General features: G+C 51.6%; 9 protein-coding genes across 9 annotated transcripts; 5 read left to right on the top strand and 4 right to left on the bottom strand.

Annotated features, from left to right (window-relative positions):
• Window positions 1-157: 157 nt before the first annotated feature.
• LDX57_007288 (putative pyruvate formate lyase activating enzyme) lies at window positions 158-1,354 on the top strand (the record flags this gene model as incomplete). Its single annotated transcript, XM_046089005.1, has 2 exons — window positions 158-553; window positions 653-1,354. 2 exons carry the CDS (start codon window positions 158-160, stop codon window positions 1,352-1,354), a joined length of 1,098 nt encoding a protein of 365 aa, XP_045944975.1.
• A 647-nt stretch (window positions 1,355-2,001) lies between these two features.
• Window positions 2,002-3,325, top strand: LDX57_007287 (DUF92 domain-containing protein; the record flags this gene model as incomplete). Its single annotated transcript, XM_046089004.1, has 4 exons — window positions 2,002-2,187; window positions 2,270-2,484; window positions 2,581-2,956; window positions 3,056-3,325. The coding sequence occupies 4 exons, from the start codon at window positions 2,002-2,004 to the stop codon at window positions 3,323-3,325; spliced, it is 1,047 nt and encodes a 348-aa protein (XP_045944974.1).
• Window positions 3,326-3,722: 397 nt separating this feature from the next.
• LDX57_007286 (uncharacterized protein) lies at window positions 3,723-5,045 on the bottom strand (the record flags this gene model as incomplete). Its single annotated transcript, XM_046089003.1, has 1 exon — window positions 3,723-5,045. One exon carries the CDS (start codon window positions 5,043-5,045, stop codon window positions 3,723-3,725), a length of 1,323 nt encoding a protein of 440 aa, XP_045944973.1.
• A 1,193-nt stretch (window positions 5,046-6,238) lies between these two features.
• Window positions 6,239-9,183, top strand: LDX57_007285 (DUF323 domain protein; the record flags this gene model as incomplete). The annotated part of the gene is made up of 7 exons (XM_046089002.1): window positions 6,239-6,534; window positions 6,598-7,277; window positions 7,405-7,620; window positions 7,676-8,561; window positions 8,624-8,916; window positions 8,984-9,065; window positions 9,117-9,183. 7 exons carry the CDS (start codon window positions 6,239-6,241, stop codon window positions 9,181-9,183), a joined length of 2,520 nt encoding a protein of 839 aa, XP_045944972.1.
• Window positions 9,184-9,605: 422 nt separating this feature from the next.
• Window positions 9,606-11,262, top strand: LDX57_007284 (aldehyde dehydrogenase family protein; the record flags this gene model as incomplete). The annotated part of the gene is made up of 3 exons (XM_046089001.1): window positions 9,606-10,104; window positions 10,186-11,070; window positions 11,149-11,262. Exons 1-3 carry the CDS (start codon window positions 9,688-9,690, stop codon window positions 11,260-11,262), a joined length of 1,416 nt encoding a protein of 471 aa, XP_045944971.1. The 5' UTR covers window positions 9,606-9,687.
• Window positions 11,263-14,418: 3,156 nt separating this feature from the next.
• LDX57_007283 (uncharacterized protein) lies at window positions 14,419-14,833 on the top strand (the record flags this gene model as incomplete). Its single annotated transcript, XM_046089000.1, has 3 exons — window positions 14,419-14,499; window positions 14,556-14,611; window positions 14,680-14,833. 3 exons carry the CDS (start codon window positions 14,419-14,421, stop codon window positions 14,831-14,833), a joined length of 291 nt encoding a protein of 96 aa, XP_045944970.1.
• A 149-nt stretch (window positions 14,834-14,982) lies between these two features.
• Window positions 14,983-16,267, bottom strand: LDX57_007282 (uncharacterized protein; the record flags this gene model as incomplete). The annotated part of the gene is made up of 3 exons (XM_046088999.1): window positions 14,983-15,892; window positions 15,968-16,013; window positions 16,087-16,267. The coding sequence occupies 3 exons, from the start codon at window positions 16,265-16,267 to the stop codon at window positions 14,983-14,985; spliced, it is 1,137 nt and encodes a 378-aa protein (XP_045944969.1).
• Window positions 16,268-16,816: 549 nt separating this feature from the next.
• On the bottom strand, window positions 16,817-17,324 carry toa2 (transcription initiation factor IIA subunit gamma; the record flags this gene model as incomplete). The annotated part of the gene is made up of 3 exons (XM_046088998.1): window positions 16,817-16,963; window positions 17,075-17,222; window positions 17,284-17,324. 3 exons carry the CDS (start codon window positions 17,322-17,324, stop codon window positions 16,817-16,819), a joined length of 336 nt encoding a protein of 111 aa, XP_045944968.1.
• Window positions 17,325-18,251: 927 nt separating this feature from the next.
• On the bottom strand, window positions 18,252-22,023 carry LDX57_007280 (hexokinase family protein). Its single transcript, XM_046088997.1, has 3 exons — window positions 21,228-22,023; window positions 19,843-20,911; window positions 18,252-19,787 (listed from the first exon to the last, which is right to left on the bottom strand). Exons 2-3 carry the CDS (start codon window positions 20,475-20,477, stop codon window positions 18,554-18,556), a joined length of 1,869 nt encoding a protein of 622 aa, XP_045944967.1. The 5' UTR covers window positions 20,478-20,911; window positions 21,228-22,023; the 3' UTR covers window positions 18,252-18,553.
• Between the last annotated feature and the right edge of the window lie 1,728 nt (window positions 22,024-23,751).

Genomic DNA, 23,751 nt, shown 5'->3' with positions numbered 1-23,751 from the left:
AGCGATGACGCCACCGCTGATATAAGCGTCCTTATCGCCGATAAGCCTCTTGTCCTTCGTTGCCTCGGTCTTTTCATCACCTTCATTCTACCATCAGCTCTACTTCGGTCTGTTCATCGCAATGGGTTAAGCGTCCTTCCCAAAGCTCTCGCAAAACATGACCAGCATAACCCGCTCTTTCCGCCTCTTCCCCTCCCAGCATGCCCGTCTACGCCCATCAGTGTCTCCCCTCATCCCAAAACGGTTCCTAGGAATCCCCCCCGCCTTTCTACTAGACGACTACATCCCTCGATACCAGCTTCTTTCCTCAGTAGACGCAGCCAAGAAGCGCTCTCATGCGTATGCGCACCTTCGGGAATGCAACCTCTGTCCACGACGCTGCGGTGTGAACCGATACGAAGAGACGGGCGTCTGTTTGATCGGCGCTGAAACGGCCAAGGTTAATGTGATCGCACCGCATCGCGGCGAGGAGCCCTGCATTCAGGGGTTTCACGGCAGCGGGTCGGTGTTCTTCTCTGGGTGTAATTTGCGTTGCGTCTTTTGTCAGAATCATGTAGGGAGAGGCCCCCATTTGCAAGGCCCCTTGAGAAGTAACCTTATTCTATATGGAGTCTGATCAGCTAATGGATATGATATTGTTCCTGGCGTGTAGGATATTGCTCATCAACGAAAAGGATTCGACCTGACCCCGGAAGAACTCGCAGATTGGTACATGAAGCTTCAGATGGTGGGCAACGTGCATAACATCAACCTAGTCACGCCGGAACATGTAGTCCCGCAGGTGGTGCTCTCGATCCTGGCTGCGCGCGACATGGGCCTCAAGGTCCCCATCGTCTACAACACGTCATCGTTTGACTCGCTCGAGTCGCTGGAACTCCTCGATGGTTTGGTCGATATCTACCTTCCGGATTTCAAAGTGTGGAAGAGCAGCACGTCGAAGCGGCTGCTGAAAGCGGACGACTACACCGAGACCGCAATGGAGAGCATCCGGGCGATGTATAAGCAGGTCGGCGACCTCTGTTTTACGTCAGATGGGATTGCCAAGAAGGGGGTCTTGCTGCGGCATCTGGTCATGCCGGGCAAAGAGGATGAGGGCCGAGAGATCATGCGTTGGTTGGCGGGGAATGTCTCCAAGGATACCTATGTGCATATCATGGAGCAGTACCACCCCGACGCGCATGTCGGTAAGAAGAAGAGACGGACAGGGGGTTCTGGCGTAGAGGAGGTGCGGTATGCGGAAATCAATCGTGCCGTGCGCGATGACGAGCTTGGTTCAGTTCGAGACGCAGCCGTGGCTTCGGGGTTGTGGAGGTTCTGTGAAGCGAATGAGGAACAGAGTATGTTCCATCTATGAGGATTTCATCTCATTGCTGTATGCACGGATAGTAAACTTGTATGAGTGTTAGGATTGCATTTGTTTGCTTTGTACATACAGAGTCCAACCCTTCCATAAATCACATTTTCTCTCTCCGGATCCTGGCGCTCATACCCAGTGTTGCATAAATACTTTATGCAGAATCTTATGCCGTTAGTGCATGGTGGATCAGGTGACCCAAACTCTAAAAAACCACAGATTTCACATGACAATTTGGGTGTGGTTCTGTCTGCAAATAACAAAATTTGTATGGACGCCTACGTCTGTAGGCTTCTCCCAGAATCAAAACCCTGAAGTATTGTATAATATTTGAGAGAGTGGCGAACAAAGTAATGCAGAATCGAGCCCTGTAGTCATTTTCAGAATATCGCATTGCTTGCGGCAGTGAGGGTCGAAAATAAAGAGGTGGAGGTGCATCCCCTATCTTTCCGCGATCGAGTTTTGGCAGTCAACCCGGCGTTGGCGGTCAGGCCATCACCGCTAGTCCCGAATCGATTCTGCCAGGCAGTTTCTTGGAGCCCCGTGCCGAAGGTCAGCTGCGTCCAGCCTCGTCTTGTGTTTGTTGACTGCTTGTCATCATCTCCCCGGGGTCTTCCACTCGAGCAGCGGAACCCAACCCGTTGACGATGAAGCCCATCATTGCTATCCCGGCCATCTTGGCACTCGTCTATCGTGCCTGGTCCCGGAAATCACTGACCCCGCTCGGCCTTGTCGCCGCGGGCCTAACCGCCAGCGCCCACGCCGTTCATCCCTGGTCAGTTCCGTTCGCCTTGCTGGGCGTATTCTATCTGGGAGGGACGAAGGTGACGAAGGTGTGTTCACTGTTTGAGTTCGTCTCAGACCATATCCTGGTCTATAGACACCGATGATACTGAGAACTGACCTTCCGGCAAGGTAAAACATGACGTCAAAGCTCGTCTCACGCTCTCTGCCTCCGGCTCGGATGGCGGCGAGGGCCAACGCACTCATGTCCAGGTTCTTGCCAATTCCATCGTGGCTTCTGTGCTCGCCCTCCTACATACTCGCGCGCTCGCTGTATCCGGCCTCGATACCGGCTGCTTTTCGAATGGTGGCCATGCGGCGGATCTACTGGTTGTCGGAATCGTAGCGTAGGTGGCGCTCTTCTCCTCCTCTCCCTCTTCCACAAAGAACAAAAGACCGTAAACACTACACACCAGCTAACCACTCTGGTCCATCACGAATAGTAACTACGCCGCCGTAGCCGCCGACACCTTCTCCTCCGAACTCGGAATCCTCTCCAAATCGAAACCGCGCCTCATCACCTCTCCAACTCTCCGTGTCGTTCCCCCGGGTACCAATGGCGGCGTGACAGGAACGGGTCTCCTGGCCGGTGCGTTAGGAGCGTTCACCGTCGCGGCTACATCCGCATGGTTACTTCCTTTCTGCTCGTCGGGTGACGCCTCGGGATTGGATCTGATCTCGAGGGCGCAGTGGATTCTAGGTTTCACGGCGTGGGGTACGCTTGGTAGCGTGTTGGATAGTTTTCTGGGCGGGATGTTGCAGGCTAGTGTTGTTGATAAGAGAACCGGGAAGGTAGTTGAAGGGACGGGTGGGAAGAAGGTATGTTTACTATCTGTCCGACATCGCTGTCGTTCGGAATGTTTTGTGCTGCCCTGTACAGGCTCACCGGGGAGACATGTCTGATCGGTAACTACATAGGTTCTTATCACGCCCAGCGGAGTGGCTGGAACTTCTGCCTCCAGCTCCGTGTCCACTGCCACAGAAACAGAGACCACGCGGCACCGGAAATCAGCGGCTGAGGATGCTAACTCTGTCGACTCGCGACAGGAGAGTCGCCGTGTCGAAAGCGGATGGGATATCCTAGATAACAATGCCGTGAATTTGCTCATGGCTGCGATCATGAGCGTGGGCGGCATGGGTGTTGCCAGTTGGGTGTGGGGATTGTCGGTTGGAGATATTAGGCTTTGAGTTGTTTGCGATTACTAGAGGGGGGAGTAATTATGAAGACGCGATTACGAAGACCACTTGCTGCTTGCTACTTGAGAATGGGAACAGCGACACTTGCATCATTTATGGTTCGCCATGGGGTTTTCGGGAACTATATATTAAAGATTAAGGTAATACGTTATTGCTTTTACACTATTTGTTTGAGGATTAACCAAAGCTGGATGGCTAAGAATCGTATGAGATAACCAACTGACGGGACGGTCTTTGTTCAACCTACTGAATATAAGCCAACGCGATAGACTACCAAAACGAGCCAACGAACGAAAAAGCCAAGACAGAGCCAGAAATTCGGGGAACGAAAAGGAGACGTCAAAAAAGTCAGGATCCTCCGTCTTGACCAAAATGACCAGAACGAGAACTACGAACGTCGCGTTCGACGCCCATATCGCAAGGCCTGGTACTGAGTGGGGTTCAGTTCCTCGGTCAGCATGCCCATTGTCAGATCTGTCTTACCGTCGGTTCTGGTTATCCTCGTCGTCCTCTTCGGCACTTTGTCCTCCCACGGCTGCTTCGTGAAGATCTTGTGCGACCGGAATCGACTCGTCCTGCCCTTGGGGTACCTGCAGAAATCGAACACATCCTTGGACGGCGGGTGATGCGGCAGCTGCTGGGGTTGCTTCCAACTGAAGTCATAGGCCAGATGATGCAGTCGAGGAGGGTCCCCGTCCACCTTGTCGCCGGGATGGACGTGGCGATCCGACTCGAACGTCATGACGGTTCTGCTGCGCGGCTCGCGCCGGTTCTGGTTGCCGGTCTTGCGAGGCAAGTCCAGCGCGATGGCCACGTCCGGCTCCATGTGCTCGCGCTTGCGCTTTAACCCCGGGCGCGAGTACCGGTTGTACTCCATGCTGTGAGGCACGGCGGACGAGGCCGGGACTTTCTTGCGGCTCACACGCGTGGACTGAGTCTCGTGCGGAGGATGGAATCCGTGCCGCGCCAATGTGTTGCGCCGCTTGTTCTTCTCGCCTCCGGGACGCAGCCACTCCAGGTACGTCGGGATGCGGCGCATCTCGTCACAACCGCGGGCCAAATTCTTGGCTGCCTCAGAGAAGTGGAAGTAGGCGTCTGTTTCATGGCCTTCGTACCAGTCGATGCGGCCGAGCCAGTACAGACAGCGGGCCTGGTTTTCCGTGTCGCGAAGTCGTTCGGTGATCTCTTCGGCGTGCTTCACCCACTCGCGGGCCTTGTAGGGTTGTTTCTGGTCGAGGTTTTTGGTCGCTCGTAGGAAGGAGTGCGCGAGCGCTTGCTGGTCGAGTTGGCGGTCGAGTCGGGCGAGCTCGTCGTGCATGCGATTCTGTGCTTCCATGCCATTGAGGAGTTGTTGCACGAGTTCATCCGTGTCGTCTGGCAGTGCATTTTGCCCTGGGGGGATGGGGGTAGAATCGGAAGGGGGGATGGGTTTGGAGGTGCTCGTAGCAGGGTAATTCAGCGCGCCATCCATATATGCCTCGATTGGAGGCGTGGTGGGAGAGTTGCCACCCACGCCTGAGATCGGGGCAGAGAATATCTCCGGCGGGAGAGATTCTGGTTCGGCGGATTCCCTGTTGGATTCTGGAAAAAGTCGCTGAAGACGTGTAGGAACAGCCGTGGGATGTCCTTCGACTGAGGGCAACGTCAGCACCTTGTTTGTCGATAGTGGCAACCTGCGTGCAGAGCCTTGGCGGTGGCTATTTGAGGCCATGGCTCACTCGTCTTGATTCTGATTAGCAACTTGAATAGGAAATCAAGTTGGGTTATGAAGAGGTAATTTGGTGAGAGATCAGTATAGTGTATGCATTCTATTATGGGATAAGGCGACGTCCCGGTCCAAGCAGGAACGATTTGGTTTTATATAGTAGAGGAACCTTTCTTTGAAGCTTTTAGCCATGGTGCAAACGCCGGGGATCACCGGGGGTATATAGTTGAATCCGGGGGGTCTTTGTATCAAGCTGGTTGACTCTTTGAGCTTTGTGCGTGCATTGTTTTACTTGTAGATGGTAGTACGGGAGGACCCGTCTGAAAGGAAACGGCATTGTATTCCGGCCGAAGAGGATCGACGGCTGAGTCAGCCAGGGCGTGGGGCAGACAAACAAGGCAACCCCACCAAACAAGACAATCGAGGCAAACCAAAACAAACCAAACAAACACGACGTCATGACCGGGAATTTTCTCCACCCGCCGTGGCCGAAGATTCTCTCGTGGTTGGACCGTCGCGGTAAAGAATGACCTCTATCAGACTTCCCAGAAATGCGCGTCAGCCCCTTGGGATGGCTTTCCCTAGCACCGATGTGGCCTGACTAGCAAGGGGTGGAATGCGCTTGAGCTGATCCGCCAATCTGATTGATAATTCCCATATCCCGGATGATGCTCCTCAGCCTCCAGGCCGGGAACTGCACGGGGTGGGGTGTTTGCACATCAAGATGACATGGGTGATTCAGGAACGACCTCGGATTCTCTGACTCTAGGCGGACAAAATAGACAAAGACAAAAACAACCCGGCGCTGGTTCTGGACTTGTCTGGTCCTCATATCGCCCGCCGACTTCCATATAAAAGAAACGCCGGCTTCCCCCTCCTCCTCTCTCCTCTCTCCCCTCCCCTCCCCTGCCTTCGAGTTGCATTTTCCGTTATTTCTTTATCGATTTCCGTGCACTTCCTGCCCTGAATTTAATCCCTCGGTGCCATACCATCTGCAGGAATTCTATGCACTCCTCTTTTACCCCTCTTTGATCTGCCCAAAACAGCCCTTTGGCTTTTTTAGTTTATTTTGTTGTCCGATAAATCCAGGGCTGTTCCTTGAACGAAGACGGAAGAATTTAAACTCGGTCTTGTACCATTTCCAATCTCAGAATCCCTAGATTGAATTTTCGGAGTATAACCGGCCCTGGCCTGCCACCATGTCTCCTTTGACCTTCCCTACCCAGACGGTCGACATCGTCGATATCCGTCAGAATGACGTGGGTTTCTCCCTAGTCAATGATATCCACAAGGGCCTCGACCCCACCGTGGGTTCCAGACGGTCCATGCCGACAATGCTCCTCTACGACTCCAAGGGTCTCAATCTCTTCGAGGAAATCACCTATCTGGACGAGTATTATCCGACAAACGCGGAAATCGAGGTGTTGGAAGCCCATGCCAAGAGCATCGTCGAGCGGATCCCGAACAATGGACAGCTGCTGGAGCTGGGGAGTGGGTATGCTTAACACCGTAGTGACGCTAACCATCTGTTTCGCTCCGATCCTAACCGCCCTTCTAGAAACCTTCGAAAGATTGAGATTCTTCTCCGCGAGTTTGAGCGCCAGGGGAAACACGTAGACTACTACGCTTTAGATCTGTCCCTCTCTGAACTGCAACGCACATTTTCCGAGGTGTCCGTTGAAGACTACACCCACGTGGGCTTCCATGGCCTCCACGGGACGTATGATGATGCCGTTACCTGGCTGAACAGGCCGGAGAACAGGAAGCGTCCCACGACCATCTTATCTATGGGTTCGTCCATGGGCAACTTCAACCGCCCGGAAGCTGCGCAATTCCTCTCGCAATTTGCAAAGATTCTGGGCCCGTCGGATGCGATGTTGATCGGTCTGGACGGCTGTAAGAATCCGGTCAAAGTTTTCAAAGCCTACAATGATTCCCAGGGCATCACGCAGCAGTTTTACGAAAATGGTTTAATCCATGCTAACCGGGTTTTGGGACATGAGGCTTTTAAGCTGGACGAATGGGAGATAGTGACTGGCTACAATGCCGTCGAGGGGCACCACGAGGCGTTCTATTCGCCTAAGAAGGATGTGACTATCGACGGAATTCTCGTTCCCAAGGGCGAGAAGCTCATTTTTGAAGAGGCCTTCAAGTATGGTCCTGAAGAGCGGGAGCAGCTCTGGAGAGACGCGAACCTGATCCATGGCGCCGAGTTTGGCAATAGCTCTGATGACTACCGTGAGTTACAACCCCTTGCACTCATATCTACGTGCACTCGGATCTTTCCCACCTTCACACAATTTCCTCACATATGAACATTCGAAAACTGGGCTCAAAACTCGTGCTGACTTGCCACTGCGGATAGACCTTCATTATCTGTCGTCTTCTACTCTCAGCTTCCCTACTTCCCCTTCGCAGTATGCGGCCCGTCCAGTTCCTACTCTTCAAGATTTTCAGTCACTTTGGACTGCATGGGATATTGCCACGAAGTCAATGGTCCCCCGTGAGGAGCTTCTTTCTAAACCGATCAAACTGCGCAATGCACTTATCTTTTATCTGGGTCACATTCCTACATTTTCGGGTTAGTTGGGATGTCAATACAATACTCAAATTATAATGTTAACGAGTGTGAACAGATATCCATTTGACGCGAGCTCTAGGGGGAAATGCGACCGAACCCAAGTCCTACCAACTTATCTTCGAGCGTGGGATAGACCCAGATGTGGACGACCCCGACAAGTGCCACTCACATAGTGAAATCCCGGACGAATGGCCAGCCCTTAATGACATACTCGACTATCAAGTAAGGGTGCGCAACAGGGTCGAATCAATTCTCCAGAGGGATGACCTCGACAGCAACCGGACTCTAGCCGAAGCGCTCTGGATCGGGTTCGAGCATGAAGCGATGCACCTGGAGACTTTCCTCTACATGCTACTCCAAAGCGACAAGACGCTTCCACCGACCGGTGTTGAAAGACCAGATTTCGAAAGATTATTCCGCGATGCGAGGAAACACGCGAAGCCCAATGAGTGGTTTACTATTCCCGAGAAAACGCTGTCTATCGGCCTTGAAGACGCAGGCCCCACGTCGGTGCCCTCGGCTACGTTTGGATGGGACAACGAGAAACCCGAACGAATCGTGACTGTTCCGCCATTTGAAGCACAGGCTCGACCTGTTACCAATGGCGAATATGCCAAGTTCCTACAGAAGAAGCATATGCGCCAAGGCCCAGCGTCGTGGGTTCTGATCCATTCCAACGAAGACTTCTCGATCTCTGGGGTCAATCAGGACAGCCCGGAAGCCACAAAGGATTCCATGTCCAATTTCGCCGTGAGAACGGTCTTTGGGCTGGTCCCGCTTGAGTTTGCTCAAGACTGGCCGGTCATGGCATCCTACGACGAGTTGGCTGAATACGCAGAGTGGGCGAGATGCCGAATCCCCACGTTTGAAGAGGTCAAAAGTATCTATGCTCATTCTGAGAAACTAAGAGCATCTGACAACTGGGTACCCAATGGCGATGCGTAAGGATTCTCCCCTTTCACCCCTACGTGCTGCGTACTGCTGAAGCTAACACCCACATAAGTGAGCCCGAATATGTCAACGGAGATGGACCGGGCAAGAAAGAGGTCAACCGGACTCGGCCTCGTACTCCGGATCACCAGCCTGTGCGGCCGCCTTCCCGAGGCTCCTTGCCAGTGTTCGTGAACCTCTACGACTGCAACGTCGGGTTCAAACACTGGCACCCAACCCCAGTGATCCAGAACGGCAATCGACTTGCCGGTCAGGGTCAACTGGGAGGCGTGTGGGAATGGTGCAGTACAGCACTAGCCCCGCACGATGGATTCAAGGCTATGGACATCTATCCCGGATATACTGGTAGGTGATGCCTGGGATATACCTTTGGAGCTGTTCTCGACGGTCGAGTATTAACTGTACTTAATAGCGGATTTCTTTGACGGCAAGCACCACGTCGTGCTCGGGGGCTCTTGGGCCACTCATCCTCGCATTGCCGGACGAACCACAGTGTAAGTATCGTGGGAATCCCAATGAAAGGTTGCGCTAATGTCTTGCTGCAGTGTCAATTGGTATCAGCACAACTACCTCTACCCGTGGGCAGGAGCGCGTCTTGTGCGTGATTTGTAGGAAGTGATCAGTGGGATGATAGCGTGTTTCCAACTGAAAGCCATGGGATACTATACCTAGCCACAGCGAATCCAATTGTTATTGATACTTGATACTTACTAGCAGTCGAACTATGACCATCACTCTTTCTCTATCTCGAGTACATACGACCACAGGGTGTGGAGAACAGGGCTTCCCGTCCGCTCAGCCGTACTTAAGCCACACGCCGGCCGGTTAGTAGTTGGGTGGGTGACCACCAGCGAATCCCGGCTGTTGTATGTTTGGATTTTTTATTTCTATTGACTCCATTTGCGTTTTTATTGTTGCTCTTATATATAGACAAGGGATCCTGGGATACTTCTTGAATTGATAACGAAGTGGGTCCTGCAGCGGGGGAGCTCCGCGGATAACGTGACGCAACCGTGCCCCTCATCGCCCCAACTCCCTCTCTTGCCACTCTCTTCCTCCCTCCCCTGAACTTAGTTGCTATTCATCTCCTTCCGATCAATTACTGGAAGCTACATCATGTCCGTTGAAACAATCACCACCATCTCCCCTTCCACCAACGAGCCCGTCCTCGCTCGGACGGGCGTCACTGCCGACGAACTACAGCAGATCCCACAGCTCGCCCAGGAGGCGTTCCGATCATTCTCTCAGTCGACTACGCTGGAGCAGCGTCAGGAAATTGTCACCCGCGCATTGGACATCCTCGAGAAGAAGAAAGATGAGCTGGCTCTTGAAGTCACGAACCAGATGGGCCGGCCCATCGCCTACACCGGCGTGGAAGTCATGACGGCTATCAGGCGCAGCCGGTACTTGACGAAGATCAGCAGCTCGGTTCTTGGGAAAGAGGGCGTCGTGCCCGGGGAGGAAGAGAAGGGATTCAGACGCTTTATCAAGCGGAAGCCCGTTGGTGTTGCATTGATCATCTTCGCTTGGAACGTATGTCACTTTGGTTATGTGTTGTACATTTTCTTGAAGTATGCGGGAATCACTGACACAGATGTCGCGGACTGATATTAGTACCCCTACTTGATCTCCGTGAACAGCCTGATCCCCGCAATCCTGGCCGGCAATGCCGTGATCCTGAAGCCGTCGCCCCAAACTCCCACCATTGTCGAACAGTTCGCCAACGCCTTCGCCGAGGCCGGTCTCCCCAAGAACGTCATCCAGTACTTCCACTGCGGCTCGCCCACCACACTCGAGACCATCGTTCGATCCCCGCTCGTGAACCACATCTGCTTCACGGGCTCCGTGGCCGGCGGCCTGGCGGTCCAGAAGGCCGCCTCGGACCGCGTCGTCAACGTCGCCCTCGAGCTCGGCGGCAAGGACCCCGCGTACGTCCGCGACGACGTAGACACCGCCTGGGCAGCGGAGGAAGTGGTCGACGGGGCGATCTTCAACAGCGGACAGAGCTGCTGCGCGATCGAGCGGGTCTACGTGCACCAGAACATCTACGACACCTTCATCGCGGAGGTCAAGAAGGTGCTGAGCAACTACCGCGTGGGCGATCCCCTCGACAAGCAGACGCAGATCGGGCCGGTCATCTCCAAGCGCGCCAAGGAGACCGTCGCCGCCCACGTCGCCGACGCTATCCAGAAGGGCGCTCGCGACGAGACCCCGGCCAACGCCACGTTCGAGAACCCCCCGCCGGCCGGCAACTACGTCAAGCCGACGCTGCTGACGGGCGTGACCCACGACATGGTCGTCATGACGGAGGAGACCTTCGGGCCGGTGATTCCCGTGATGAAGGTCAGCGGCGACGAGGAGGCCGTGAAACTGATGAACGACAGCGAGTTCGGATTGACGGCCAGCGTGTGGACCAAGGATGTTGCCAGGGCGGAGGAACTCATCGAGGATATCGAGGCCGGAACGGTGTTTATCAACCGATCAGATTACCCAGCTCCGGTGAGTATTTCCTCTCTTGTCTTTTGATCTGCTTCATGTTATCTTGAAAATTGCTCGCTAACGCATTGGAATGACTAGGACCTCGCATGGACGGGATGGAAGAACTCCGGTCGGGGCGTGACGCTCAGCCGATTCGGTTTCGAGCAATTCGTCAAATTGAAGAGCTACCACGTGAAGGAGTACCCGAAATGAATGTGATGATATTGGGGAAATTGCATGAAGGATAAATAGACATAACGAATACCACTTATTTCATCGTCACGATTTTAGCTTTCGTGGAGCATAGGACTAACGAACAAGAACCCAAAAAAAGAAGAAAACATCAGAAGATCCAGTCAACGAACAAACCAGAAAGGACTAAACTAATCCACCCAACATAAACAGATAGAGACGAGAGTGTAAGAGGGGGGACAGAGAGAGTGTGCGTGTGGACCAGCCCCCATACCTAAACCAACGATTGACGAACAACGCATCAACTGGGGCTGGGGGGGAACTGTACACAAGGTCTCGAACATCCATCGGCCCCATTCTATCCACATCCCTTAAACACAACCAACCTGTCTGGAAGACGTGGGACAGGGTTGCCGTAACTACGCTGTGTAAGAACGAAGATCTAGAATCCCACGGTCGGACCAATTAACTAGCCACGAAGACCTTAGCCTTACTGTAGTTACTATACATACCTCAGTATGGGTAGTGGTACACTGGAGGGTCGTGTCGTGAGTTGACAGTCAGGCAGTCCCACTTTTTCCAAGCATTAGAACGGTCTGGCAGCTAGATAGACAGACAGGCAGACAGGCAGGCAGGCAGGAAGGACAACAAAAATGTACAACGGTACAAGAGTCTAGACCTCCACCTGGATGGGCTAGGTATGTAGAAAGACGAATGCGTCCATGTCAGTCAGTCAGTCAGTCAGTCAGTCAGTCATCGATTTCCTTGGAAGGTTCTCATCATTCCTGAACGCTAACAACCCAACTTTAAACTCGGTCTAGGTCGTCTAAGAAGGGAGGAGGGGAGAGCAAGCCAAAGTATACGCCAAAACATGAACCAGGGAGACGAGAATTAGGTCTGTGAACATGATCAAGGATTCAGTAGTCAGGTGTACGTAAACCCTGTATCTTGTTGAAGTTAAGTAGTATTGTTACTCTGCAGGACAGAAGAACACGTATGTAGACACAGAGACAGTCATTTTGGTGCCTAGTTAAACCAAATGATAATGTTTAATCTGAATAGAAGTACTCCGGAAACAAGACACCAAGCAACAAAATCAAAAACCCAAATAAAGTAATAGTTAAACCCTAAGGGAAAGTGGGCACGCTAAAAGGGGGAAATGAACCATCCATCCCTTCTTTTGACGTGGATTTATTAAGTTTATTGTTGGGTTGTTTTCGATCGTTCTCTATTGAGTGTATAACTTAGTATAGAAGAGTTCGAGGAGAAAAAAAAAATTAGAGAGACGGAAATGCAGCTTCATGTACTCCATACTAACTAACATAGACAGGTCTGCCTTCCCGTCTGCCTACCTATCTATAGAAAAGTCATTATGTAGGTACGACAGGGACAGCTGCATTCAACCATGTAGACTCATAGAATGTAAATAAAGACATGGGCGACAACGGGAGGAAGCGGGTCCGAAAGGGACAAGAATACGACGGGGCCAGAAAAAGAAAATATTTTATTTTAGGAGAAGAACAAGAATGCGAAACAAACGAAACGGCATTTCTCCCGATGCAAGGGCGAACCGCTCAGTTCCATACTTAGATCCTCCCCCTGGATCAGCGCGAGTTGGGGGAAATTAAATTTTTTTAGATGATCCAGTGATCCACGTAGTTAGCGACGACGACGGGGTTCCATACTATAAATGATCTTCCAATAATGATAGATGGTGGCATTATTTTTTGGTACTTGGGCGGCTATTTGGTGAGTACGTCGGGGTTGACTATAATTATCTGTATAGCAGGATAGGATGCGATCATTAGGTATTCTCGACTCGAATTAAGAAGTTATTGTCTCTAGCTTTGTCTCGGATAGTTCCTTTTGCCTTTGTTTCTGCTACCAGATTTAATTTCCACCTCCTCTTTTTCTCCCCTGATGAATGTGGGCTGAGGGAGATCCTCCATAGTCCATACTCAGTGCTCCATACTGTTCATTAAGAAAAAGAAAAAATAAAGATGACGTGCCCTTCAAAAACAACCGAGAATGCACTGCCGCCGCCCGAGACATTCTGGGCCCTGGCAGGCAAACAAGCCCATCAGGAGGCGCTTCCCTGGCAATCCACCATAAATTAAGAAAAAGCGAGACAGCTGCATCGGGAAGGGAGAATCTTACACGTCGCCCAGGGATGCTGCCAATGCATACCGACATCACATAGTCGAGTATGCCCATCCAATATGCAATGCAGATGCCAGATCGGGAACGCCTCGGCGACTTTTTTTGCGACTTTTCGTACGCTCGATTGCCTTGTTTGCCGGTTTCATAAGGGCGTACAGTAACACGACTGTCCAGGGTCGGGGCCTCGGGGGAAGCGCCTATGAGGTCAACAAGGCATGAGGCGTCCGACGCTATGCTTAGCCCGGACTCAAACAATTGCTCGTCGAATGCATGGCGAATGTGGAATCAAGGGGGCAGGGATAATAACTCTTGGAGACGTTGGCTTGGCCAATCTGGTCGTCAGCCCAAGTTACCCTGGGAAATTCCGACCCAAAGGGGGGCCATTCAAGAGCCAGAGAAACAGCGAGAGAGAATGTGTCACATAGCGCGCAAAGCAAAGATTGCTAGGTAGCTTAAGGCTGTCACGGTGACCTTCGTGCCACTGAATTAGCCGATCAGGTTAAGCCTGCATTGCACGGGCGAAACCGTTAATCCGTAGGCTTGCAGGGCGTCGCGTCTGTCGAGGATCTTTTGGGGGATTTTCTGAATATATATGACCGCTGCCTCGTCTCGGTCCTGCATAGCCCTTTCCTATTCCTTTCTTTTCTTACTTGTCGCCAGCGTCTCAATGTCATAGAACATCTGCCAGCCTTTCTTTCATTCTGTTTGCGTTTTGGTTGCTTCACTCTCGTCTTTCGATAGTCTCTCGTTTGGGTATCCTTTGTCCTTTTTCTTCTTTTTTCTTCAAATAGACCTCCTTTTGCCATAAAAAGCGTTCGCTCCCTATTATACGACTGATTGATTGATTGGGGATACCATCCACTTGTTGATTTGTTTTGCACATCGCTTGCATCGGTCCTGGCTGTAGATACTGACCGACCTGCCACTCATTTCAACCCTCGCTGCTTCCATTCGAATCACTGAATCTTACTCTTACGATATTTATAATCACCTCTCGATTCTCCCATTCCCTTCATCATGGAATGTTTCCGGCAGATCGTTCGACTGGTCAAGTCCCCGTTTCAGCGCGACTCGAACCAGCACAAGGTTTTGGAAATTGTGAGCCAATTGAACGATCACCGTCAATGCATCTCAGTGCTAATGGCGAATCACAGGGACCCCCAACCAACTTCCGCAAGGAGGAGCTGCCGGCGTTTTTCTCCGATGATGAGTGAGTGCACCCCTAGAATCTCCACGATGATACTGTTCTGTTGTTTCTGACATTTTGTTCGCCCGCAGCGCGCTGACCTTACATAGCAATGGCTCGGCAAACGAGAAGGAGGCAGTCATCACATCGGTGGAGCGTCAGCCGTCCACCCGGGACAAAATCAAGAACCACGTCCGACGACTGAGCGTCAAAACCCATCGCCCACTTCCCGAGCAAGAAGAATAGGCACTTTGGCCATCCGATGGGAAGAAAGGAGCCTCTGAGCACCACCTAGGATTACCGTCAGGTATACGCGACCAACGCAGGGATGGGATGAAGCGCTGGAAAATGTTGCAAGTTTCCGCATCGCAAGACGGCGGAACGCCGTCGCACGGTCAAAGCAAGAATGTCGGGACTTCGTTGAGACGCGATTTCTTTTTCGACTCCAGATTGTTATCGTTTTGGGTTTTCTGTTGGGTTTTATTTATAGACGATGTAGATCCGCCTTTTGTCTGTGTGTATGATGTATGTAGCTCTGGAAGCTCATCAAAATCGTCGAAAAGCCTCCTCTTTCTGGATTGAAGCGCCGGTTGTGCCTTGTATTTAGACTTCGTCTCCACAGGACGCACCTCTTTCGCTGCACGATTTTGGTCGGTGCGAGAGGACAGCGAACTGCTCCTTTGATTTGACAGATACGAATCCGAACCGATTACCTGAGTCCTCCGATGTGGTGCCGTCAGGGTAGGTGTTCGAGCCTGGGCGTCGAGATCGTCGTCGTCTTCCGATGCGGTCTCTTCCACGTCATGATTCCCATCCCTGCTATCATTCCTCTCTGTAGCATCCCGCCGAGTATCTGAAGATTGTGAAAACCCAGCCGCCGCGCGGGTCGATGACTTGACCCCCTGCATGCCCACCAACGATCTCGCCTTCCGCGGGCTCATCAACAGATCATGCAACGACGTCCCCGCGAACGTGTCATCCAGAGCGACATCCTCTTCGACATCATCGCTCTCGTCGGAGTCCACCGCCGGTCGCACGTTCTGAATCTGCCCCAACCCATCTTTTTGCCGCGTGGAGAGCGCGTCGGCCTCACGTTGTCTCTTCGTCTCTTCGCTCATTGGTGTCACTCCGTCCGTGGGCCGGGCGAGGTCTTGGATAGCGGCTGCATTCTGCAATTTTGCCTCCTTCTTCCGTCGGACGTATTCGGCGTAGTGGAGGTGCTGGGTGAAGGTTTGCGCGACGGCATAGAATTCATCTTCAACCATCATGTAGATGTCATCATTGTCGAGGCCTTCGATTAGGAATCTGTCTCACCCGACGCCACATTAGCCCCGGGGCATGACAAATCGATCGAATTTGGGGAAGAGAGGATGTCGTTACTCTTCTGATGGACAACGATGGATGGGAGACGATGGCGGGGTGGGAGCTATTGAAGGGTGACCGGTAAATGAGCCCAGAGATGTCATCGCGCAGCCCGGGAACAAGGAGCCTTCACTTACAAGATCTAAAGAAGTCACGCTTGCCGACCTCAGAGGAACTCAGCTTTAGCTTTGCTTTGGGGGTCGTCTCGTTGTCCTCATCTTTCTTGATGTCTCGCTCTCGTTTCACCGGTCGTCGTCGCGGCGTGGCGTCTTTCGCCCCTCCGCCGGACCCGGTAAGCCACGGCAGAGTTCGAGGCATGGCGATGACTCTGTATATATTAGGGAGCTGCCGTCATTCGTATAAGTCCAATATCGACACTCTTCCCACGGAAAGGGAATAGATTGATGGAGAGGGTGACGCGAAAGTTGGCGCGACGGAGACGCGGGAGAGATTCCGCCCCGCCTCCGCATGGAGTTAGTTGCCTTAGTTTCAGCCTTTCAGGGCCCGAATGAGCTACTCAACGCTGTCTAATGATGGGGCATGAATGACGAATCCCTGAGTCATTTGAGATGATTGGAAAGAGACAGACAGATTTGTAGGCACAGTACTAAACGTCTAAGTAAACCTCATATTCTCGTAGGTATCGGTGGCCAATCAGGCTATTCCGGTCGCAGATTTATAATACAACAAATGCCGAACGCAAGCCCTCAACGCCGACGAAATTCCCAATATTAACGCAACCAAAGCCCAGTGTGAAACGTATGCTGAAACCTCATGGACACCATCAGTCCATGTAAATGGTCAGATGGTAATCAGAAGAAAGAGAAAGTAGAAAACGCCATGAAAGGATGTCAACGACTGCCTTTTCTAAACCTCTCCGGGTCGCTTGCTATTACAGCTCACGATCTTGACCTTGTCCGCCGACACCGTTGTCTGGTTGTCCAGTTTAAAGTTGACATCTTTAATGAGGAAAGTCCACACTTCGTCGCAGAATCGGTAGGTATCAAGATGGCCCTGGAAAGAACAGGAATTTATCAGTTAGCGCTCATCGCCCCAGCAACAGATGTCAAGTGATCCTTGCGACAGGAAGGTGAAACCCATCCTTGCCATGAGTCAGAAGTGTACCTTGAATGTAAGCCTTGCGCGCACTTTCTCGGCAAGGACTTCGGTGATGATGCGGTCGAACGTAGAGAGGATTTTCATCGCCAGCTGAGGTTCGATGCGGCCCTCGTTAATCAGGTCATCGAGCGTATCGGTAAGGGAGAGACCGAGACTGCGAAAGGTTCAGGTCAGTGGCAGAACATGGGATGGGCCTTCAATAGATGCTGCAATACCTGCTCCCGCGATACAACTCGTAATAAGCCTGAGCACTCATGGTGACGGATGACGGACAGGTGGAATTGTCGGCGAGATGATGGATGTTGGAGCGTTGGTCGGAGCCAATCGATGCGCGGAAGCGGGGAGTGAGAAGCACGTGATTTGGCAGTATATCATGTGACCATCACCGCGGCATTACGTCAAATCAGCGACAGCAGCGTCAAGTATAGCTGCATGTTCAACCATCTCACATCATGGCTACCGTTTTTTCATCTTTCTCAAGGTACACAATGCCATTCGCCAGAACAATCAAGTCTCCAGTGGCTCTTCAATCCCACTATCTTCACATGGTGGCTAGAGCTCGCTTTTTATCACATACATCGCAGAACTTATCCGATGCCAACAGAGGTCTGCATGTGAATATATTCCCAGACATGCGCTTGCTTCCCTGCGCTAACAAACCCTCCAGACAACACATCGTCTGAGCACAAACAATGCCCAACAAAAGAAGAGAAGAAGAGCAAATCAACACCAGAAAGCAACAAACAGACAAAGTCAGAAAAAGCAAAGTCCATCAGCCAGGCGGACGACGAACTTCGCGAGCGGCTTGAGCAGATGTCTGGTGGCGGTGGAGCTTCCGGAATTGAATACGAGGATGGTCAACCCAACACCATGAAACGAAGTGTCCGTAACAACATGTTCCGCTATATTTGAAGCCCTTGATCAGGGGATAGACAACCAACGCCGCAACATCTTGTTGCAAATTCAGAATACGGAAACAGATCAGCAGACGGAAGCCAGGGCCAGAGAGATGGTAACCCAGCCCACCATGAGCCCTTCCGATGGCAGTTCCCGATAGTACTGAGCCCCGCAAGTCGCTCCGGTTCGTTCGCCAGCAGATCGATCAAGTTGGGGTTCTGCTTTCAATAAGAGCATTAGATGTTGATTGAAATGAGACCGTGCATAGTCAGCTGCGTTGAAGATTTGGTTATTACAAATAGATAGATAATGAATCTGGCCAATTTCTGAATCCAAATTACAGCCCCAGTTTTACCACGAAATGAGCAAAAATTTGTAACATGACAGGGAGGGAAGAAGAACAAGAAAAAACAGAGAGCCACTCTAAAACGCCCTCGATCAAAAAAAAAAAAGCTGCCCTTCTATTATCCCAAAGGAAAAGTTGCCAACTCCAATGGTCCACAGCGCTAAGAAGACAAACGAATATCCCACACATCAAAATCATTATTTCATGTCACTTTCAAGCAACCGACGACGGAGCCGGCTCTTTCAGAGGGATGGGTTGTTTCCAACCATGCCCGCGAGGACTCCAGCCCCGATGATCCCACCATCCGAAGCCTCACGTAAGAAGACCGATTTTCCGCTCTTCTGCGGGCCGGTCCGCATGATCAGACGATCGATGAACTGCTGACACATCTCCTTGAAATTAGGATAATGTTGGATGATTCCACCGGTATAGGCAACTACCAGCTCCTCGGGGCCAGACTGCCAGTCAGCCGGCGTGGGTGAAGGTGAGAGGACAGGAACGATCGGCCCTCGAGATTTGCTCGTGCCCGGAACTCCCAACGTAGGCTGCGTGGATTCATGAGAGCTGCCATTATGTACTGGCGAAGCAACATTAGAGTTCAGCGGCGAATTCTGATTGCTATCCACTTTGAGCTCGATTTCTCGCGCACAAGCCAGTAACCCTACGACCGCCGCTGCAATGAGACCGGCAGATCGTCTCTGCACCGTTCGCGCAATCTTGCGAAAGGCCCCGGCTGTCATGGTATCCCATTGCCAGTCACCACCTTCAGGCGGCGACAAAGAACGCCCCAGTTCATCAGCCAGTGCCTGATCTGTGCGGGCACGGGCAACCTTGTCAGAGATATACGAAGTCGTAAGCGCATACTCTTTGATGACGTTCGCAGGTAGATCCTTCTGCGCCACACCATACACTGTGGTGAGGTAGTCAAAAAGGATGAGTCGGACCAGTTCGCCGATATATCGACCTCCAGTCATGTATTCGAAGGGCTGAAACCCGGGACGTGCGCACGCCCTGTCAAGCTCAACGTCCCATTTGGTGATGATACCGAGTTCCTTCAAGGGAGGTAGGGCCCCCGAAAGAGTCCATTCCGTATTGACCACCGTTTCTTCCGCCGCAGAATTCCTCAGCTTCACATGCTTCGCCTTGGAATCATGCAGCGACCCGAGTTTCATCGGAATCGTAGCATTGCACCCGGTTCCTACAATGATGCCCATTGCGACACGGCTATTCGGGAGTGATTTCACCGCATAGGCCAGGGAAGTCAAAGTAGCAACGGCGTCATTAGTGATAGCGGTAATCTTGAGCTTTGGTAGCGAATAAAGCTTTCGGCGCTTGGTGGAAGGCTCATCATCATCACCCGGACGCTTCGTGTGTTTCTCGTAGCCATTGAGCAGGATATTCCGAAGATTGAGGTCCGAGGTAATAGCAAATCCTTTCCCCATAGGCATCAGGGTGGCCTCCGCCAGAGACTCTTGCCTGTGGCGTGTCAGCCGCGAAAACAGTCCATGTAAAACAGCCGAGAGAAACTTACATTATCGGGAAACTGAAAGTAATTCCCATCTCCAATTCTGCCGGAATCGTACCTTTCGTCGCATCCGAGGTCAGACTTTCAGCCACCACTTCCGCAATGCAGTCGCCAATCCAAGAGAACAAGTCCTCCGCCTTATCCATCTTGAGATGCTCCTGGATGGGCCACGCTTTCTCCAAGGTTCGTTTCACGCGCTGTCGCTGCGCTTTTCGGATTGTATCCCGTGATCTCTCCGAAGCGTCTGCGGAGCGAATGTCCGAATCGGCAGATTCTCCTAGCAGCTCGATGAATGCGACGCGCAAGTTACTCCCACCAACATCGATCGCCAAGTAGCGGCCCGTCTCCAACCCCGTAGGTAGGTTGGTCACCGGCGTAGGTAAAAACTGTTCTTCAGATTCAAGCGCAAGCCTGCGATATACGCCGGAAAACCGACGCGCAAGTTTATACAGAACCGCTTCGTCGAGAGCCAATGGCGACAAAAAGTCGTCAAGTACTCGGTGCCGTTCCAAGTGTTCCTTTTGCACCGGGTCTAGATCATCTTCCTCCTCGTCTTCCTCCACATCAATTGGATCCTCGTGAAAATGATCATGATCCTCGTCCTTGTTTAGCTCCGCACCGACCGGAGTAATGGGTGTCATATCGAATGATCGGTGAAGATAAATAGGGGTTTGTTTAACCGACAGAAGCAAGAACGACTAGAGGCATACACACGAGAGACGGTAAGGCCGGTCTGTGCAACTAGCGATCTCCGTGTAGTAGCCACTGATGTAGTGAAGTCGTGAAACAATGTCGTAGGGTGGGAGAACCACAAAAAAAAAAAGAAGAAAAAGGCTGTTATTTTTATTTTTGGTCCTCAACCCAGAGTCTCAGGAATGTTTTCAAGTCCGACGGAATAATGGGTCCAACAGGAATGGAGGCTAAAGCTTGACGGATAAGGTGTAGACGATTTGGAGGGATCGCGCAATGCTGAAGGGAGTCACGAGGGATCGTAAGGAGCTCCGGAATTCCAGCTAGTTGCGATTCGAGAAAAACGGTCCGGCGGGGGTCAAACCACTTGTAATAATCTGTCGAACTATAATTAAACAAAATCCATCAGAATGTCAGCAATGAGGTTGCAGTGAAAAAGGGGGAAAGAAGAAATCCAAAAAAAAGAAAGACCAGATCAAATCAGATAAATAGAATCAGGACGCACAACCTAGAAAACAAAAGGGTTGGGGGGTTTCAACAACAATGTCAAACGGCAATGACGCGTGTCTGCAGTGGAATTATGGGGGAGAGAAATCCTGCGGGGGGGCAAGAAGATGGACACGACGGCGACGATCAATGCAGGGAGCCCTAGCGTACCTAGAAAGTAGGGGGGCCAGAACTGATGGGAAGTAATCGTTTACCTCTCACAACGCGCTGGTCCGCACCAGGAATGGAGCTTCGTAGAGTAGCAGAAGGGCCAGCGGGTGGGGGACACAGAATAATAAGTTGTTGGTTTCGGGGCGATGATGGAAGAAAGAGGGAGAAAGAGGGAGAGATGAAGATGTATTAACTAGAGTTGTAGTTGGGTGAATAGGATAACGATAACCGGAGAATCTCAGAATACGAACGGTGCTTGAAACCGTCCCCACCGGAAGAGATGAGATCAAAAAGGGGAATGAGTGAATGAAAGAAGGGGAAAGAAGAGCAAAGACTGGGATCGATGACGAGTCAGGAGGGAGAAGAAGGAGAAGAAGAAAAGAATCTTTAGTCCGACAGAGCCGCTGGAGATGCGACCATCGGCGATGTGACGCTGTTAGATGTTTGGTCGCATGTCCTCCACTCCTCGATCTGTCCATGATGCCGATGATGCTAACTTAACTATCGCTTGACAGGCAGTTGCTCCAGGCTCTCTTGTTGGTCCACTCGCTACGTATTATTGTCCTACTTTACTTCCTACTACTCCCTACTCCCTAATCTACGTCCATCTTCCTTTCCTCTCGCCCTCCCCTCGAACAATAATCGAATGCGACCCCAACTACCACCACTCATACGGACACATCTGACACACGGACATCCTCCGTATATCTTTGTTCATTATCCAAGCATCCGTATAAAGCGGGTCGGCGTTGTAACGACTCGGAGTTGACTGATTCAATTCCGGACGCCCATGCCCCCAAACACGAACTCGCTAGCCCAGACACAAAGCCCCAAAAGTCCAGGGAAAATAAACAGAAATAAAAAGACAAATGAAATACCTAATAATAATAATAAATCCACACAATAATGACTCGATCCAAGCAAAGACGCCATGTGGGAGACGGTGGGGCAGTTTCAGCCGACAGCTTTAGTCGTCAACATTAATCAATCAGTGATGCACGGACTACTTGGTCCTGGTCGACTAGCATCAAGTCAAATGCCGGCGGTTTCCAAGCCTCCACTGCCTCTCTTTCTCTCTATCCTCTAGGCTGTCTAGAGGAAGGAACCCGCTTGGATCGACTGGCGCCATGGCCTTCTCCCCCCGCCGACTGGCGTGAAACGTCCGGTACCGGCCTCCTTCCTCTTTCTTCCCAATGAGGCCTATCAAAGATAGGAACAAATGAGTCAAGCCTAAAGAAATGAAAATGAAAAGGTCTCTCTCTGGATTCCAAAACCAGAGTAACATCCAGCCCCCCCGGCAAGCGTCATCTTTCGAGAACTCCAGTCCGTCCCGCAACCCGGTTTCCGGCGAGCATTCACCCGTGTGGCCTACATGCTAAGACCGGGGAGGGCTTGAGGACGTTGAGCAATGTTACCTGTAAGATTGATGAGCGCTTCGATATTTTCCCAGCAATCAAAGCCGCACAAAATGGAGCCTTCTAGGTCGGAATGAGTGAGACATCCTGAGCAGTGACTCGATCAACAGTGTGGCCTTTGTGCGGAAGTATAGCGGGACTCGGGCACATCGATACCTCACATGCGAACCATTGATTATAGATGCCTGTACGGCGTGGAACTTGTGATTACTTTTCTGTGACATTCAAGTAGCCCAATGTTACTTTCCGAAAGCCTACGTCGGAGGAGTAGATGTTAGACTTGCTACAGCCGTTGGAAGTACGAATACATACCTTTCTTTATACCTACTGTACAACATGCATTTCTGTCCAGTGTCCCGCAACCCATCTGGTATGGTAAGATCAAAAGCAGCAGTCAGTGGTAGGTCCTTTAGCATTGTTGCATTGCAACTGAGACAAGGCCCCATTAACCAGCCATGGATCGGACGTCGACCGAAATAGGCTGAATCTAGGACGCGACGATGAACAGCGGTGAGTTATCCACTAGTCAAACGTTGATCTTTTCCATAGATCACCAATAATGACACACCGGTGGAGCGCATCTCGTAGGATTGAGTCTGGGCTGATCCAAGATGGACTCCAACGGTTTTTTGTGCCTTGGTAGTCAGGCTCCACCACATCTCTATTAATTGCAAAGATTCGGCTCGTCTAGACTTACCAGGCTGTCAGTGTGACAAAAAGGCAAATGGTCCACACTCGACGTGTGGTGATTGTGTCCACAGTCTTCCGGGCTATTTGGCAACATTTTATACTTGCTTGTATGGATGGTCCCGCAGATTTGTCCAGTGGGCTTCTGGAGCGACAGCACCGAGGACAATCCCTTCAAACGATATCCCGATGTTTGAGCAAATTCTCTTGCTGATGAACATCTTAGCCGGTCCTTGGCGAGTTATGCAGCACGGTCGAGACTTGTGTGGTCATGGATGGTAGTATATGCAGTGTGATAGTAGGCATTGAGGGGCGAGACGCAAGCTATGATCTTTCATAGGCAGGTTTACGCCGCCACAACCTTCGTAGCCTGACTTGCATACGCTTGTGGGAATCAAGACAAGGGTAGATCGTTCCGCAAGGTGCATGACCCTAGTCTAGCGATGTCATAGTCCGTTGAAGGTGG

This window comes from Aspergillus melleus (assembly GCF_016097325.1).
Source record: "Aspergillus melleus strain CBS 546.65 chromosome Unknown contig4, whole genome shotgun sequence".
NCBI lineage: Eukaryota > Fungi > Ascomycota > Eurotiomycetes > Eurotiales > Aspergillaceae > Aspergillus > Aspergillus melleus.
The sequence above is the reverse complement of the archived record's forward strand: the minus strand, read 5'-3'. Positions and strand labels throughout refer to the sequence as shown.